This window comes from Notolepis coatsorum (assembly GCF_963971535.1).
Source record: "Notolepis coatsorum genome assembly, chromosome: 4".
NCBI lineage: Eukaryota > Metazoa > Chordata > Actinopteri > Aulopiformes > Paralepididae > Notolepis > Notolepis coatsorum.
The window spans coordinates 79,197,483-79,215,349 of NC_140168.1; the positions used below are offsets into that span (position 1 = coordinate 79,197,483).

General features: G+C 41.4%; 1 protein-coding gene across 1 annotated transcript in view; it reads right to left on the reverse strand.

The window, feature by feature from the left end:
- Positions 1 to 17,867, reverse strand: part of mindy1 (MINDY lysine 48 deubiquitinase 1) — a 45,478-nt gene that overhangs the window by 11,234 nt on the left and 16,377 nt on the right. Inside the window, exons 5-8 of the mRNA XM_084313069.1 lie at positions 13,530 to 13,588; positions 8,204 to 8,362; positions 6,717 to 6,819; positions 5,809 to 5,951 (exon numbers count right to left, since the gene is read on the reverse strand). Of these exons, the coding sequence (XP_084169195.1) occupies positions 5,809 to 5,951; positions 6,717 to 6,819; positions 8,204 to 8,362; positions 13,530 to 13,588 (464 nt within the window). The remainder of the gene's footprint in view (positions 1 to 5,808; positions 5,952 to 6,716; positions 6,820 to 8,203; positions 8,363 to 13,529; positions 13,589 to 17,867) is intronic.

Below are 17,867 nucleotides of genomic sequence, written 5' to 3' on the forward strand. Positions count from 1 at the left end.
GAACCTAGGTAGGTAATATCTTCTTTCCTTGTGACAATATTGTCACCCACTGTAACTGAGAAGCCGTCGGTCTTGCTGAGTTTGTTATTTGAACCGAAGAGAATGGACTGTTTTGCCCATGTGTAATGATAGTTTGTTATCAGCGAGCCATATGCAGATTTTGCCTAGTTCTGAGCTGAGGGTTTTTTCAACCTGTAACTTGTTCTTGTCAGAGACCAGCAGGGCTGAGTCGTCCGCAAACAGGAACAAGTTGCAGTCACAAGCTGACGACATGTCATTTGCATAAATTAGGAACAGTAGCGGACCTAGTATGCTTCCTTGTGGAACACCACAATAACACCTTGTGGAACATGTGTTAGTGTGGGTCTGTCACCAGTAGGGATGGGTACCTTTCACATTTGAACCGATACCGGTACCGGTACCTGTGAATCGATACCGGTACCCAATGGTACCTTTTTTCGGTACTTTAGTCTCAAGAAATTTAATTTACCTACCTCAGTCGTAAAAAAAAATCCAAACTTCAAATAACTACAATTTCGACAGTTTTCGGCTTGTCATTGCTCCGACTGCTTTGTTGTTGAATCAAGTCAAATCCTAGGTAAGCATATATTGTGCGTGTGAACGTTGACATGAAAAGAAAAAAGTAAAAAAGAAAATGAATAAAAAAAATATATATTTTTTTTCGGTTTCTCACTTGATTCGATACTCGGTAGTACCGACGTGTTTCGGTTCGGTACCTCAAAAGTACCGAATTCGGTACCCATCCCTAGTCACCAGGAGATACAGGAGGAGGTGAGCAGAGGAACACGTGTTAGTGTGGGGTTTAAAGGACCATGATCGATGTCTTTTTGACATGAATAGAATAGAATATAAATACTTTATTTATCCTGATGGAAATTCGGCACTACAGATCGCTCACAGTAAACATTTAGGTAGTCAAAAACAAAAGTCACGAATAAGAATACGAAATAAATATGGTCCGGGATATACATTTTCTATGTTATGTACAGTACATTCTAAAATATACAGTCAAAATATACAGAAATATACAGTAAGTGTACAGTAAAAAGTGTAAAATTGTACAGTGTCGATTTAAAAGTAAAGTAAAAGTCCAGGAAGATTTGATAGTGCTGTCACCCTGTGCTCAGTGATGCAGTGAGGTTATGGCTGTCCCCGACTAAGGATTTGTATAGTCGACTTTGATTGGCCGAAATTTGCTGATAGTCTACTATAAAATAAAAATAATAATAATTTATTATTATTATTTTTGTATCATTCCATTTGGGCTGTGGGGGGTGCTTAATGTCTGAAGGAGTCGACTGAAGGCTTCTTGTCCTCTGCGAAAGCATGCAATTGGTCCAGTGATGGATGCATCTTGATTAGAGGTGGGCATAGATACATTTTTTAAATCTAGATGAATCTATCTGCAATCCTGGAGTTCATCTAGATTAAAATGGCTCATTTGAAGTCTGCCGAAGGCATTCAAAATATGTGTGTTCTACGCAGTGTTGTGCTAGTTACTGAAAAATAGTAACTCAGTTACTTTACTAGTTACCCAAATACGACATACGCCTTTATGTAAGAGGATAACATTAAATCAAAGACGGCAATGAAGGACCCACAGAGAGAGAGAGAGAGAGAGAGAGAGAGCGAGAGAGTGAGAGAGAGAGCAAGAGAGAGAGCGCACTTAGGTTCTAGGTTGAAAATAAGTGCACGCTAGGTTGAATGAATTGATGAACAATTCATGTCGCCGTTGGAACGTTTCATTATAAGCGCCTTGCAAGTTGCAACGTTGGTTAAGATATGAAAATACTTGCCAGTAGTGTAAGGATGCATTAGCCATTAGCTAGCTCAGGGGTTCCCAAAGTGGGGGTCGCGAGCCGCCGGGGGGGGGGGGGGGGGGTGATTTAAATTTTTTTTTTTTTTTTAATATTCCAAAAATATATATATATATATTTTGTTATGCAGTCAGGCCACTGAACTTAGAAGCAGGCCAGGCCAGTGTTTCTAGTTGCAGCAGCGCAATAGTTAGATAACCTATGTGGGGAACAACCAGGAGATCACTGCAACTCACACAAGTTGGAGAACTATCTCTCTCTCTCTTGCTCTCACACACACACACACACACAAAGGGAGCCGCATGTGATTGGTGGAGGCGGGACCCTTACAAAAAACTGTTGTTGCTAATCATTGACACATGCTAGCCTGTAATAATCCCCCCCAGAAAAATCGACTTTGCATTTGATATATTGCAAATATATGCCATCACACACACTGGCATTTAAAGGGTTAGAATTATAAAATGAATATGTGGTGTTATGATCAGGGCTGAAGTTGAATAAAAGATTGTATTTTTTTCTCAATCTGACATTACAAAAAAACTGAAAATCCATCAAAATCAGTGTTGTTGCTAATCATACATATGCTAGCCTATTTTTTAACAATAATTTGTGATGCCATCACAAACACTGGCATTTAAAGGGTACAAATTTAAAAAAATCCTGCACCAGAATGCAGGAAATTAAGTCTTTGTAAATTGTAACAAAACATTTCCTGGTGGGGGACCCCCTGCTTAAAAAGTGGCCTGACTGGGGCTATATTTTGCACTATATTTCCTGGCCTGAATGATTTCCCCAGTCCGGCCCTGGTTAACACTTTCAGTGCCGGGCCGTGTTTTTCTTTTTACCCCGTTGAATGCCACCATCCACGGCCAATGTTAACGTTAATATCGCCTAATCTGTTTTAAATTATGGCTATGTGTCTAATCTGCCCGTCGCTTATCAAAGACTCATTTTCTAGTCAACATTGGCAAGGCAGATTGTATTTTTATCGCTTCATTTCCGTTTGATAGCATTTTGAAAATCACCTGTTTTCCGGGGAAAAACAACCCATGCCTATGATAATCGCCTTTTACTGGAATATTCCAGAACGTTGTCATTTGTCGGCCTATTTATGAATCGTTTTCAAATAAACGCTAGATGATCGATAGTATATGTGTGCGCACGCACGCTCGTGTCGTGCGCTGATAATCGCTGCTTTTATTTCCTCATGGCTTTTACAGTCAAAACAGCCATATCACATATCACATAAACGGTTATATATCAGTGAAAATGAGTCTGATTATCCTAACACTGATAACATAGATTCCTTACCTGAGGTAAGATGGTATCCAAATGGTTTATTCCAATTTCCGATCGCCATTTGAAAAAATCGATAAATGTATTGATCCATCGTGTGTACAGTATAACACATGATCCGCGCGGCTCAGAGGCTCCAGAATGAACTCTGGTAACCCCGGCTGCATCAGTGATAAGTAAAATGTGGAGTCAGAAATCCGTTCTCCCATTCACTTTCATTGAGTCCATTCCAAAAGGGTGACTTACCATCTGGGAGACGATAGGGGGCGTCGGCGGTCCCTGGATCTCCAACGGTAGGCTCGCGTGATGCAATATGATTTCAGATTGCTAATAATAATAAAAAAAATTTAAAAACCCGAGAATACTCTGGCATGGCATTCAACGGTCGGGTCGTAAACCAGAGAAAAGCCGTGAGTGGCACTCAAAGTGTTAAAAGCATCCAATGCTTATTAGTGTGTGTGCGTTTGAACGTTTGCATGTTTCAACCATACATTTCCATTCATAAAAAGTTTAATAAAAAAATTATACTTTTAAAAATAATTTTACCTCCTATAATAGTGGGGGTAGGCTCTCCGACACCGTTATTTGGGGGTTGCTGCCTGAAAAGTTTGGGAACCCCTGCTAGCTTACTTACAGAGACTTATGGTGGAGGTTCTAGCTGTGTTCAACTTCGAACGAGCCTGCCAGCTTGATTTGAGCCAGGCAGAAAACGGGTCCAGAAACGAACGTTTTTTTTAAATATGATTTTTTTTTTATTACATTACAGTAGACACTACGAATGTGACATACATACACGTATAAACAAAACAGAAAAAAAGAAATTATAATAAAAAAACTGAACAAGACACCAACAAATATAGAAAAAATTATAGAAAAATTATAAAAAAAATTCAAATAAAAAATTTATAAAATAAAAAAAAGTAAAATAAAAAGGTCTCAGAGCACTTCATGTTACAGAGTCGTTCCTATACAGTGTCCTTGTTTCAGGAGGTGAGAGATGTAGTCAATCGTTCCACATAAGCGATAAAGGGTTGCCACACCACATCAAACTTTCCACTTGTTCCCTGCAGAGTATATTTTATCTTTTCAACTTTTAGATGGTACATTACATCGCAAATCCACCTGCCAAATGAGGGAGGATGTTCGTTTTTCCAGTTCATAAGAATGAGACGTCTTGCTAAAAGGGAGGAATAAGCGATACAGATCAGTTGTGCTTTTGGTAGATGTAAATCCTCGGAAAGAACACCAAAAAAAACAGGAAATGACATGGTTCCAGTACCCGACCTGCCAGGTCTGAGTAGAGCTTAAATATGGACGACCAGAAGTCTGCTAGGACATGACCAAAATGTGTGATACAGACCGGCCGGGGCTTGTTTACATCCGTTACAAGTAGGACTAACCTCAGGGAAAATTTTTGACAGTTTGAGTTTGGACATGTGTCGCCGATGTACGATCTTAAATTGAATAAGCCTGTGTCTCTCTCGCACAGATAGATGAAGCGTGGAATTTTTTTTGTATTCTTGACCACACCTCTTCTGATATGTCTGTTTCAAAGTCCTTTTCCCAGTGCCCCTTTATAATTGAGAGTGACAAGTCCTCCATCTCGAATATGTTCATATAAAGCTTAGACATTGTTCCCTTGAGCTCAGGTTGTCTCCAGGATTGAGTCCAGTGATGTATTTGGAGGCAGGGATGGAAATGTAGTGGATTGACTACGTATAAAGTTTCTAACTTGTAAGTAACGAAAGAAGTGGTGTGATGGCAAATCATACTTGTTCTTAATTTGTTCAAATGACAAAAATACGTTGCTTTCATAGAGCAGTCCCGTGTTCAAAACTCCCTTTTTGAACCACTGATCAAATACGTTATCTAGGAGGGAGGCCGGAAACAGATGATTCGCTGCAATTGGAGCATAAGTAGACATAGAGGCTAAACCATAACTTTTTCTAAATTGGGACAACATTTTCAGGGAATGCAACACTACAGGATTTAGACAGGACTGGGGAGATTGCAGGGGGATTGAAGAGCACAAAAGAGCAGAAAGTGAAATGCGGGCGGTAGAACTAGCTTCGATGTGTAACCAGGCAGGAATGTCCGGGGCAGATGTGTAGCCAGAACAATAAACGTCTAATATTCGCGGCCCAGTAATATATTTGGAAGTTTGGTAGGGCCAAACCCCCACACATTTTCAGTCTTTGTAAAAATATTTTCCGGATTCTGGGTGGTTTATTGTTCCAAATAAATGTTGAAATTAGGCTGTTAAGTTTTTTTAACTTAAGAAACTCAATGACAATCGACTATATTATTATATCCATAGCTATAATATATAATATAGCTTTAGCGCTTTAAACACTGCCACGTATTCCCATTTGTTTAAAGCGATGGCCTTTCAACAGTAACAGTAAACAGCGACCTCTGGCGCTGAAAGTGTTAAGATGTTAGATCTTAATATAAAAAACAATGTGATTTAATGTTATATGCCTTACCTTTGTCCATTTAGCTGCTATCCGTTTTATTTCTGCACTTTTTTGTACATTTCAAGCTGCAATTCTTGTATGAAAGGTGCTATACAAATAAAGTTTATTATTATCATCTCTGTACCTTGTGTTTGGGTCTGGTTAATAACCATCTCTATGTTGTGTTAGGGTCTGGTTAATAACCATGTCTGTACCTTGTGTTTGATCATGGTACTGAAGTGGTTGTTTCTGAAGAAGACAGAGATCTCTCCCTCTGTTGCCATGGTGTTGAGCTCACAGAGGCCGTGGTAGGACAGCTGGGTGGCCGTCGACTCCAAGAACTGCTCTGCCACCAGACCTGGAAACACACACACACACACACAGATCCTTATTTCCTACTGTTCTGTTACACTGGTCACACATAAAATACATGCATGCTAGGCATATACTCTTGCTATTGCCCTTGAGCAAGGCACTGGCATTAGAACTAGAGTTGTGTATGTGTGAGTTTGTGTATCCCTTCACGCCATCTGTTGTTGTCCACAGTGTTTGTGTGTACTCGTTTATGTGAAAGAGCAGGAAACAATCTCAAGAATACAGACTCTCTCTCCAAACTCGTTCGAATGATCGGCTTGTGCTCAGGGTGCCTCGAGTTCGGTCTGAGCTTGGAAAATCTGCCTTCTCCTACAATGCTCCATACACATGGAATACCCTGCAAAAGACTCTAAAGCTCGGAACATTCCCGTCATTCATGGAGTTTAAAGGCATTGCACTTGACCTATGTACTGAATCATGTAATTGTTTTTAATCCATCATTGTAGTAATTGTAATTCATTGTAATTATTAACTGTTATGATATTTGTGTCCTTTGTTAACTCGTCATCACTGTAAATGAGGGAAACCTCAGTGCTTTCACGAGTATAAATAAAGGTTTGAAATGAAATATATATATATATCACAGAATGCATGCAAGCCTATGTAATGTCCCTATATTCCACATAAACAAATGTGTGTGTGTGTAACTAGGGGTGATATGAGAATGAGAATGTGTGTGTGTGTGTGTGTGTACATGTGTGCGTGTACATGTGTGTGTATGTATATAGGTGTGTATATATGTGTGTACCTTCACCGACTCGGCTGCTCTCAGCAGAGTGTTTATAGTCTATGATCTTCTCCACCAGCTGGTTGTAGCTCAGCTTGCCAACTGCTGCCACCATCTCTGGACTCTAGACACATTCAGAGAAGAGGAACTCATAGTTACCTCATACCTTCAAAATAAAAGCATAGATTCACAATATGTCTATTTCCGCACTTTAAGGGAACACGCCAACATGATGGGAAATGTGCTTACCGTCTACCTAGCATGTCCTATATGCTCTGTAAATAACTATGTACAGATACCGAGATGTCACACCATGTTACCTGTTACCTGTTTATTGCACAATGTTTATTTTTTTTTATTGGATTCTATTATATGTTGTACCACTGTATTGCACATCGTTGCGGGCAAGACCACCCGCATTTCATTGTATACTTGTATGCCGTGACAATTAAAACTCTTGACTTGACTTTTGTCTTCCCCAGAGTCAGACAAGAAGATAGATATTAGTGTGTTCAGTAGAAGGCTATGCAGCTGCAAGCTAGTCTAGCTTAGCACATATGGATGGAAGAGGATATGGACCAGCTAGCTTAGCTGTTGGCCAAAACCCCCTCTCCCAGAGTTTTAAGCTAGGCTAGCTGGTCCGTATCCGCTTCCACTCATTTGTGCTAAGCTAGACTACCTTGCAGCCGGATAGCTTTCTACTGAACACACAGAGAGGGAATTGGTATCTATCTTCTTGTCTGACTCTGGAGAAGACGGTAAGCACATACTTTTATTACCACTGTTGGTCTACAGGGGAATATAACTACTTGTAGGTCTACATGAGAATATAACTACCTGTTGGTCTACAGGAGAATATAACTACCTGTGGGTCTACATGGGAATATAACTACCTGTGGGTCTACAGGGGAATATAACTACCTGTTGGTCTACAGGGGAATATAACTACTGTGAGTCTACATGGGAATATAACTACCTGTGGGTCTACAGGAGAATATAACTACCTGTGGGTCTACAGGGGAATATAACTATCTGTGGGTCTACATGATAATATAACTACCTGTGGGTCTACATGGGAATATAACTACCTGTGGGTCTACAGGGGAATATAACTACCTGTGGGTCTACAGGGGAATATAACTATCTGTTGGTCTACAGGGGAATATAACTACCTGTGGGTCTACAGGGGAATATAACTGTCTGTTGGTCTACAGGGGAATATAACTACCTGTGGGTCTACAGGAGAATATAACTACCTGTGGGTCTACAGGGGAATATAACTATCTGTTGGTCTACAGGGGAATATAACTACCTGTTGGTCTACAGGAGAATATAACTACCTGTTGGTCTACAGGGGAATATAACTACCTGTGGGTCTACAGGGGAATATAACTACCTGTGGGTCTACAGGGGAATATAACTACCTGTGGGTCTACATGGGAATATAACTACCTGTGAGTCTACAGGAGAATATAACTACCTGTTGGTCTACAGGGGGATATAACTACCTGTGGGTCTACTAGCCAGCCGTGGTACAGGGGGATGTCCAGGAGGTCGAAGACGATACACTCTGGCGTGTACTCGAAGTCTGTGACTCCAGTGAAGCGGACATTGACGTCGAGCCCCGTGGAGAGCTTAGGAAGCACGGCCATGGCATCACCCATGTTCTGAAACAAACATTCAAGAAGTTGAGTTGTTGTATCATTGTTGCCAGATGGGAAATGGTAAACAGTAGCAGAGGCTCATCATGTTTTGATAATTTTTTGTGGGTGGGAGGGGGGGGGGGGGGGGGGGGGGGGGGGTTGCCAACACTGTTTTGTATGGAGTAATTTACCACAAACTATAACACACCCACAACACAAAGAAAATATGCAAGACAATTAAAGACTTAAAACAACTTTTATTTTATTTAAAATGTTATTTAACCGATACCATTTTACTGTATCTCCTGATCAACTCTTGGATCAACTCTTTGCTGCTTGGTTCTAGTGGGCTCAATTTTAATGCTAGAGCGAGATCACAAGGAATCCCTTGATACCAATCACTTAATGCTAAGTGAGTCAGTCAGTCAGTCTCTCACAGTAACAGGAGTCAGTTAGTCTCTCACAGTAACAGGAGTCAGTCAGTTAGTCTCTCACAGTAACAGGAGTCAGTCAGTCTCTCACAGTAACAGGAGTCAGTCAGTCTCTCACAGTAACAGGAGTCAGTTAGTCTCTCACAGTAACAGGAGTCAGTCAGTCTCTCACAGTAACAGGAGTCAGTCAGTTAGTCTCTCACAGTAACAGGAGTCAGTCAGTCTCTCACAGTAACAGGAGTCAGTTGGTCTCTCACAGTAACAGGAGTCAGTCAGTCTCTCACAGTAACAGGAGTCAGTCAGTCTCTCACAGTAACAGGAGTCAGTCAGTCAGTCTCTCACAGTAACAGGAGTCAGTTAGTCTCTCACAGTAACATGAGTCAGTTAGTCTCTCACAGTAACATGAGTCAGTTAGTCTCTCACAGTAACAGGAGTCAGTCAGTTAGTCTCTCACAGTAACATGAGTCAGTTAGTCTCTCACAGTAACATGAGTCAGTTAGTCTCTCACAGTAAAAGGAGTCAGTTAGTCTCTCACAGTAACAGGAGTCAGTCAGTTAGTCTCTCACAGTAACAGGAGTCAGTCAGTTAGTCTCTCACAGTAACAGGAGTCAGTTAGTCTCTCACAGTAACAGGAGTCAGTCAGTTAGTCTCTCACAGTAACAGGAGTCAGTCTCTCACAGTAACAGGAGTCAGTCAGTTAGTCTCTCACAGTAACAGGAGTCAGTTAGTCTCTCACAGTAACAGGAGTCAGTCAGTTAGTCTCTCACAGTAACATGAGTCAGTTAGTCTCTCACAGTAACAGGAGTCAGTCAGTTAGTCTCTCACAGTAACAGGAGTCAGTTAGTCTCTCACAGTAACAGGAGTCAGTCAGTTAGTCTCTCACAGTAACATGAGTCAGTTAGTATCTCACAGTAACAGGAGTCAGTCAGTTAGTCTCTCACAGTAACAGGAGTCAGTTAAGGCCCTCCCATAGTCGAGCAGACTGTACACAGAGCAGACTCCGCGGAGGTCCGCGCGGACTCTTTGAGCTTTTGATCTCAGCGGACGTCCGCGCATCAGAAAATAGGAGCTTCGCACTTTGCACTCTGCTGTGGGTCTGCTTTGACTCCCTTTGAGTCCGCGCAGACCTCCGCGGAGTTGCTCTGTGTACAGTCTGCTCGACTATGGGAGGGCCTTTAGTCTCTCACAGTAACATGAGTCAGTTGGTCTCTCACAGTAACAGGAGTTTGTATGGAGTAATTTACCACAAACTATAACACACCCACAACACAAAGAAAATATGCAAGACAATTAAAGACTTAAAACAACTTTTATTTTATTTAAAATGTTATTTAACCGATACCATTTTACCATTTTTCTGTATCTCCTGATCAACTCTTGGATCAACTCTTTGCTGCTTGGTTCTAGTGGGCTCAATTTTAATGCTAGAGCGAGATCACAAGGAATCCCTTGATACCAATCACTTAACGGTTCCCGATCGCGGCTCACGGCGCCGTGATGAAGTGACGTCATCAGTTTGTGCCGCTCTGTATCGAAAACTTAGTCCATTTCCGGGGTTTTTTCGGCGTGGCATTATGACGTGGCCTTGAAACTACACGCTACTTTTTATTTAGTCTTGATAAACCAATAAATGACTCAACCAGGATCATTTCAATTCGATGCTAAATAAACTTTTACGCACGCGTAAAATGTGCCAGATATAATTTTACATGCGTTACTGCCAGAAAAAAAAGAGTAGAACAAGCCTGCACAATTCGTCCACTAGATCATTTCTGTCGGACAGTTAGTAGTTAGACTTTTATAACAGTAGTAGTAGCAGTAGTAGTAGCAGTACTAGCAGTAATAGTAGTGGTAGTAGTAGTAGTTGTAGTAGCAGTAGTAGTAGTATTAGTAGACGTTTTAGTAGTAGTAGTTTGAGCTATCCATGTGCTAACGTTGACGATCAGTGAGGAGGAGCAAGGAGCAGAAGGAGCAGAAGCCCTGCCTTCAACCAGTTCAGTGAGACATGGAAGGAGGGCTAACCAAGACAGGTGAGAGACTTATTATTATTATATTATTATTATTATTATTATTATTATTATTATTATTATTATTATTATTATTATTATTATTATTATTATTATTATTATTATTATTATTATTAGTGCTTTTGTTTTAGTTATTACTCTGTTAATAAAAGTTGAAAATAATGTATTTTTACATGTCATTGTCTACAGCAATGATTTGCCTGGGACATCTAGGGGGGCAGGGCGTGCCCAAGCCAACCCTAACCCTTATTACTAGGTTTGCAGACTTTGTACGCAATATATACAGAATGGAATATTGAGTGTATATACAGTGTGTGTGTGTGTTGTATGAGCAGTGTCTTATATGTACAATGTGTGTGCCATTTATGTGCAGACATGATGAGCAGCCTGCTCCAGGCCGACGCAGGACAACCCAGGCCAGGCCAAGACGTCCAGCCCAGGCAGGAGATCAGGCAGGAGATCAGACGCCCTGGAAGACCGACAGTGATCCTGATCCAGCCCCTCTGCCCCTCCGGTTCATGCCGTGCAGACCCCCAGGACCGCAGCTAGACCCCCATGCCACGTATACACAGGTAACACCTGTCAAAAGGCGTTACAGTTTGACAGGTGCAATATTTTTTTTGGATACGCCTCAGGCATCCTGCACTCTATATGACTGCACTCTAGTCATATGTGTACTGTATATATGTATATTGAATATCCCACAATTTAATTATTTTGTTATTTTTTACTTTTTTACTGTACATTTTTAACTTTTTTTTGTAAAAAAAATTACCTTTACTGACGTTGTTAAAAAAAAGCATGCTGGTGATCATTTCCAGTTGAGAATCAAAATTTCGTCTGTGTTTATTACCTGTGTATGGAGAAAATAATGCTTTGTAAATTGAATTCTGATCTGTTCTCTTTTGTTTATGTAAATATGCTACCTGAGGGTGCATTTCCACTGTTTTATATCCTTGATTTGATATGTTTGGTTTGGTTCATTCATACTAAAATTAACACATTTTCTCAATCCGATTTTGTGTTTTGTGTTGTACATTATGCAGTATACAGTATATACAGTATTATACAATATGAAAACTAACTGTCAGGTCATATATGTGAGGCTGTGCTGAAAAAAAAGATACCAAACATACCATGGTAAAACATTTTAAAATGGGAATTATACAATTTAAATCAAAATTAGCCAAAACATATGAAATATCCCAAGACCCAGAACCTTAATGCTAAGTCAGTCAGTCAGTCTCTCACAGTAACAGGAGTCAGTTAGTCTCTCACAGTAACAGGAGTCAGTCAGTTAGTCTCTCACAGTAACAGGAGTCAGTCAGTTAGTCTCTCACAGTAACAGGAGTCAGTCAGTCTCTCACAGTAACAGGAGTCAGTCAGTTAGTCTCTCACAGTAACATGAGTCAGTCAGTCTCTCACAGTAACAGGAGTCAGTCAGTCTCTCACAGTAACATGAGTCAGTCAGTTAGTCTCTCACAGTAACAGGAGTCAGTTAGTCTCTCACAGTAACATGAGTCAGTTAGTCTCTCACAGTAACAGGAGTCAGTCAGTTAGTCTCTCACAGTAACAGGAGTCAGTCAGTCTCTCACAGTAACAGGAGTCAGTTAGTCTCTCACAGTAACAGGAGTCAGTCAGTTAGTCTCTCACAGTAACATGAGTCAGTTAGTCTCTCACAGTAACATGAGTCAGTTAGTATCTCACAGTAACAGGAGTCAGTCAGTTAGTCTCTCACAGTAACAGGAGTCAGTTAAGGCCCTCCCATAGTCGAGCAGACTGTACACAGAGCAGACTCCGCGGAGGTCCGCGCGGACTCTTTGAGCTTTTGATCTCAGCGGACGTCCGCGCATCAGAAAATAGGAGCTTCGCACTTTGCACTCTGCTGTGGGTCTGCTTTGACTCCCTTTGAGTCCGCGCAGACCTCCGCGGAGTTGCTCTGTGTACAGTCTGCTCGACTATGGGAGGGCCTTTAGTCTCTCACAGTAACATGAGTCAGTTGGTCTCTCACAGTAACAGGAGTCAGTTAGTCTCTCACAGTAACAGGAGTCAGTTAGTCTCTCACAGTAACAGGAGTCAGTTAGTCTCTCACAGTAACAGGAGTCAGTCAGTCTCTCACAGTAACAGGAGTCAGTTAGTCTCTCAAAGTAACAGGAGTCAGTTAGTCTCTCACAGTAACAGGAGTCAGTTAGTCTCTCTCAGTAACAGGAGTCAGTTAGTCTCTCACAGTAACAGGAGTCAGTTAGTCTCTCACAGTAACAGGAGTCAGTTAGTCTCTCACAGTAACAGGAGTCAGTTAGTCTCTCACAGTAACAGGAGTCAGTTAGTCTCTCACAGTAACAGGAGTCAGTTAGTCTCTCTCAGTAACAGGAGTCAGTTAGTCTCTCACAGTAACAGGAGTCAGTTAGTCTCTCACAGTAACAGGAGTCAGTTAGTCTCTCACAGTAACAGGAGTCAGTTAGTCTCTCACAGTAACAGGAGTCAGTCAGTCTCTCACAGTAACAGGAGTCAGTTAGTCTCTCACAGTAACAGGAGTCAGTCTCTCACAGTAACATGAGTCAGTTAGTCTCTCACAGTAACAGGAGTCAGTCAGTTAGTCTCTCACAGTAACAGGAGTCAGTTAGTCTCTCACAGTAACAGGAGGCCAGCAACATGTTTTTCAGGAGGGCTAAAAGGATCAACAGGCCACTAATCGTATAGTACAAAGTTAATTTGGTATAGCCCCCTCTCTACCTGTTGGAAGTTGAGTTCCTCTGCCTTTTCTCTTGGTGTGACAGACAACACACACTCTCCTGTAACAGACAGAAGACATTAAGTATCATGACACAGCAGAGGACACAACTATCATTACACAGCAGAGGACATTAAGTATCATGACACAGCAGAAGACATTAAGTATCATGACACAGCAGAGGACATTAAGTATCATGACACAGCAGAAGACATTAAGTATCATGACACAGCAGAGGTCATTAAGTATCATGACACAGCAGAGGACATTAAGTATTGTCGTGGAAATATATTATCATGTTCTTATATATCTGTGTGGAGATATCATGTTATACAGCTTGAGTTTCAATATGACCAGATTGACTGGTTAATGTGTGTATGTCTCTTTAAGATCACTCTGACATCCTACCAGTCATAACAAAGTTGTTGTTTGCTTCCAGTTACTGAGAAACCATATCTGATATAATATGTTACGTCTGACAACTGTGTATTTAACATATGTCTGAACAGAACTCTTGGTCAGTTCATGGCCAGACGCTACTGTGTGAACATGTGTCTCTGACTGTGGGTTGAACTTTCATTGTGGCCACGGTGAAATAAACTTTTCTATTATTAATAATGACTCAGAATGATTAATGTAAACGGCTCATCGTTTGTCCTTTAATAATTCCCATTACAGATGGCGACGAGAGATGTTTGTGGGATTTTTTACGGGGACTCGGATCTCTCTCCCATTACAGATGGCGACGAGAGATGTTTTTTTTAACCGATGGGTGTCGAGGTCGGCCGCCAAACGGACTCTGCAGAAAGGGTGAATCCTGGAATTCCGGGGGAGCGCTGTCTCGAGGCTCCTCCGTGCGAGACACCGAGGGGAGAGAACCAGCTGCGCCGTCCGCTTGGCTGTCACCTCCGGCATGAACCTTGGGGACGCGTGATAAGGAACACTCGGTGAGCTGTTGACATTCTGATTTCTGTTTAAAACATTTTTGTTTTTAAATTTATAATTAAAGGTCTAAACTAGAACATGGTGCCGGTCAGAGCTATTTTTTAAATGTATATTACTATGTGCTCTGCAGTGGTTATTTTTTCATTGTATTGGTGTATTACTGTGCTTGGTAGACTGGCGATGGTTTTTTCTATAGTTTCTCAATCTTGGTACGTCCCGAATGTATTAGGCAGGGATTAGGCTCGTGCCTTATAGACGGGGTGCGGGGGCCTACCACGAGTATAATAAAATATGTTGAGTTCAAGTCTGCATCCCGAAGAGGAGGGGTGGGGTTTTTTTGGGCTTCAAAATTAAGGGTGATCCTGAGAGAGGATTTGTTTTGGGGTTTTAAAGGGCCCTTTGGAACGCTGTGAATAGGTGATCCTGCCGTAAAGGGAAAAAGAGTCAGTATGTTCCACAGGGGTTGATTATCTTTAATTATTTTACCTGGTAAGAACTAGGGTATAAGGGTACTTTCTCATGGGGTCATGGACAAGGGAGGCAGTGCTCTGAGGGTTAATTCCATTTTTGTTTGTCTGTACTATAAGGGTTTTTTTCTCACAAGAGGCGGGAACGCGGGACTGTGAGTCGGGAGAATTTACCTATGTTTTTCAGACCTACCGTCATTTGCCATTCAGTCTGTTTTGACCTGTTCAGTACTTGCATGTTTATAGTAGCTGCTAGCAACGGCGATCATCTAATTTCATGTGACCTGCAGAAATCATTATGACCTGTTTGCCGACGAGACTCTTAGAGACGTTGTTTTTTGTTGTCATGACTTAGGGAATCTGCCCTGCTCGTTGGAGCTGATCGAGGTACTATAGAATGTCCTAACTTCAAGCCTGGAGTGGACCCTTTCTACCGTTTTAGTGGGTAACTGTCTATAATGTGTGATAACGGGCAAATGTTTTTTAAGCGTGGCTGAGAAAAAAAAAAAAAGAGATTGGAATAGTGAGATTACAGCCAGCCACTCATATCTCTCTTTTGTCTTTTCTCTCCCACATACACCTATGTATGTACCCCTCTCCTTTGTAGTTTCTCAGGGGGGGGTCCTCCATCTCTGTGCCAAACCAATGCCCGCCGGCCCTACTACTGCCCAGTGAGAGGAAGCTGTGCCCGGAGAGGTATATGCCAGCCTGCTCTGGCCTGCAGCTGGACACAACGACGCAGCTATGAGCTACATCAGACACTGCCCAACAGCTGACCACAGCTGGGCCATCACTGGCCGAGTCATTGGCCGAAGATAAAGAACTAAGACAGTTCAATCCTAACTGCGATTCATCAACAGGCTTTTAACGTGGGAGGATAAGACAGTTAGCCTGTTTTCAGTTGTGAAAACGAACCAAGGACAGTGCGAAAGAACAGACCATCTGCAACGACGAGGGAACCATCAGACTGGATCGGCCCGGGGGTGTTTGGTGGCGGAGAGGGGGGGACCTGCCTGAGATTCAACAACTGATTAAGAGGCAAGTCTGACCCACATCACATTACATTATCTCAGAAATGTTGTTTTGGGAACACTGCCTCTGCATTATGTTTCATTAATTTTGCAAGTTTGTTTTGGTTTGTGCCATCTCTTTGCTCTGGGGAGTAGCAGCCTTGAGTCTCTCCTCTGCGGGGGGAATTGTTATTGTTCGGCAAAATACTTTCCTGGGTTTTGTTGTGTTCTTTCCAGTCTGGTGGTTGGTGATATCTGTATTCTGCACCCTTGACCGCCCAGAGCCTGGACACTGTGTTGTGAAATCCCGACCATCCAGACAGGGGTTTTGCTGGAGACCACCATGTGTGGATTTCGTTCTCCCTCTAGTGACTGTTTTTTAGATAATAAAAATAGTTTGTGCTGAGTTTTTATTATTTGTGTTATTTTTGGTTTACGGTTGATAATATTTTTTGTTGTCTTTATGAAGTGATAATGATTGATTATTATCAGAGGAGGGAACTGTCGTGGAAATATATTATCATGTTCTTATATATCTGTGTGGAGATATCATGTTATACAGCTTGAGTTTCAATATGACCAGATTGACTGGTTAATGTGTGTTTGTCTCTTTAAGATCACTCTGACATCCTACCAGTCATAACAAAGTTGTTGTTTGCTTCCAGTTACTGAGAAACCATATCTGATATAATATGTTACGTCTGACAACTGTGTATTTAACATATGTCTGAACAGAACTCTTGGTCAGTTCATGGCCAGACGCTACTGTGTGAACATGTGTCTCTGACTGTGGGTTGAACTTTCATTGTGGCCACGGTGAAATAAACTTTTCTATTATTAATAATGACTCAGAATGATTAATGTAAACGGCTCATCGTTTGTCCTTTAATAATTCCCATTACAGTATCATGACACAGCAGAAGACATTAAGTATCATGACACAGCAGAGGACATTAAGTATCATGACACAGCAGAGGACATTAAGTATCATTACACAGCAGAAGACATTAAGTATCATGACACAGCAGAGGACATTAAGTATCATGACACAGCAGAGGACATTAAGTATCATTACACAGCAGAGGACATTAAGTATCATGACACAGCAGAGGACATTAAGTATCATGACACAGCAGAGGACATTAAGTATCATTACACAGCAGAGGACATTAAGTATCATGACACAGCAGAGGACATTAAGTATCATGACACAGCAGAGGACATTAAGTATCATGACACAGCAGAGGACATTAAGTATCATGACAGCAGAGGACATTAGTGTCCGGGCGGGGTTTTCGGGCAGGACAAGCATTTATACCGCATGGATTGAGGAGAATCAAGCACTCCCGGTTCATGTTCTTTGTTGGATTATGTTGGCAACACGATCGACATCAATACTTGGAATGGCGATCAGATAATTGGAATATTCTTTTTGGAGTACATCCTAGTCAAGGTAAGGGCTATATGGTATCAATCTTGCGTTGATCCAAGAATCCCTTCCAGGGCTAGAAATTAAAAAAATTACTTGGTAACACTGGTGCTCCCAACTTCAAAAAGTTGGGAGCACCAGCAAAAATTTAGGAGCACCCACCAAAATGTAAGGAGCACCAACAATATATACCGGTATGTAATATATATTTTTTATTGATAAAAAAACGACAATATAACAGTAATGTAATGCAGTAAAACAGTGAAAGTAGCCTTAAACTATAGTATAGTGTAGACATATGGGTGGGAATCACCAGTTTCATCACGATAAGATACAATATCGATTCTTTGGACAACGATACGATATTTTCCGATATCACAAAGTCTGCCACGATACGATACGATTCGATTCAGGTTCCTGCGATCGATATGAGACTATATTATATGACCATTTAACACAATCAGTAACATTTAGATCAACTCAAAAAAG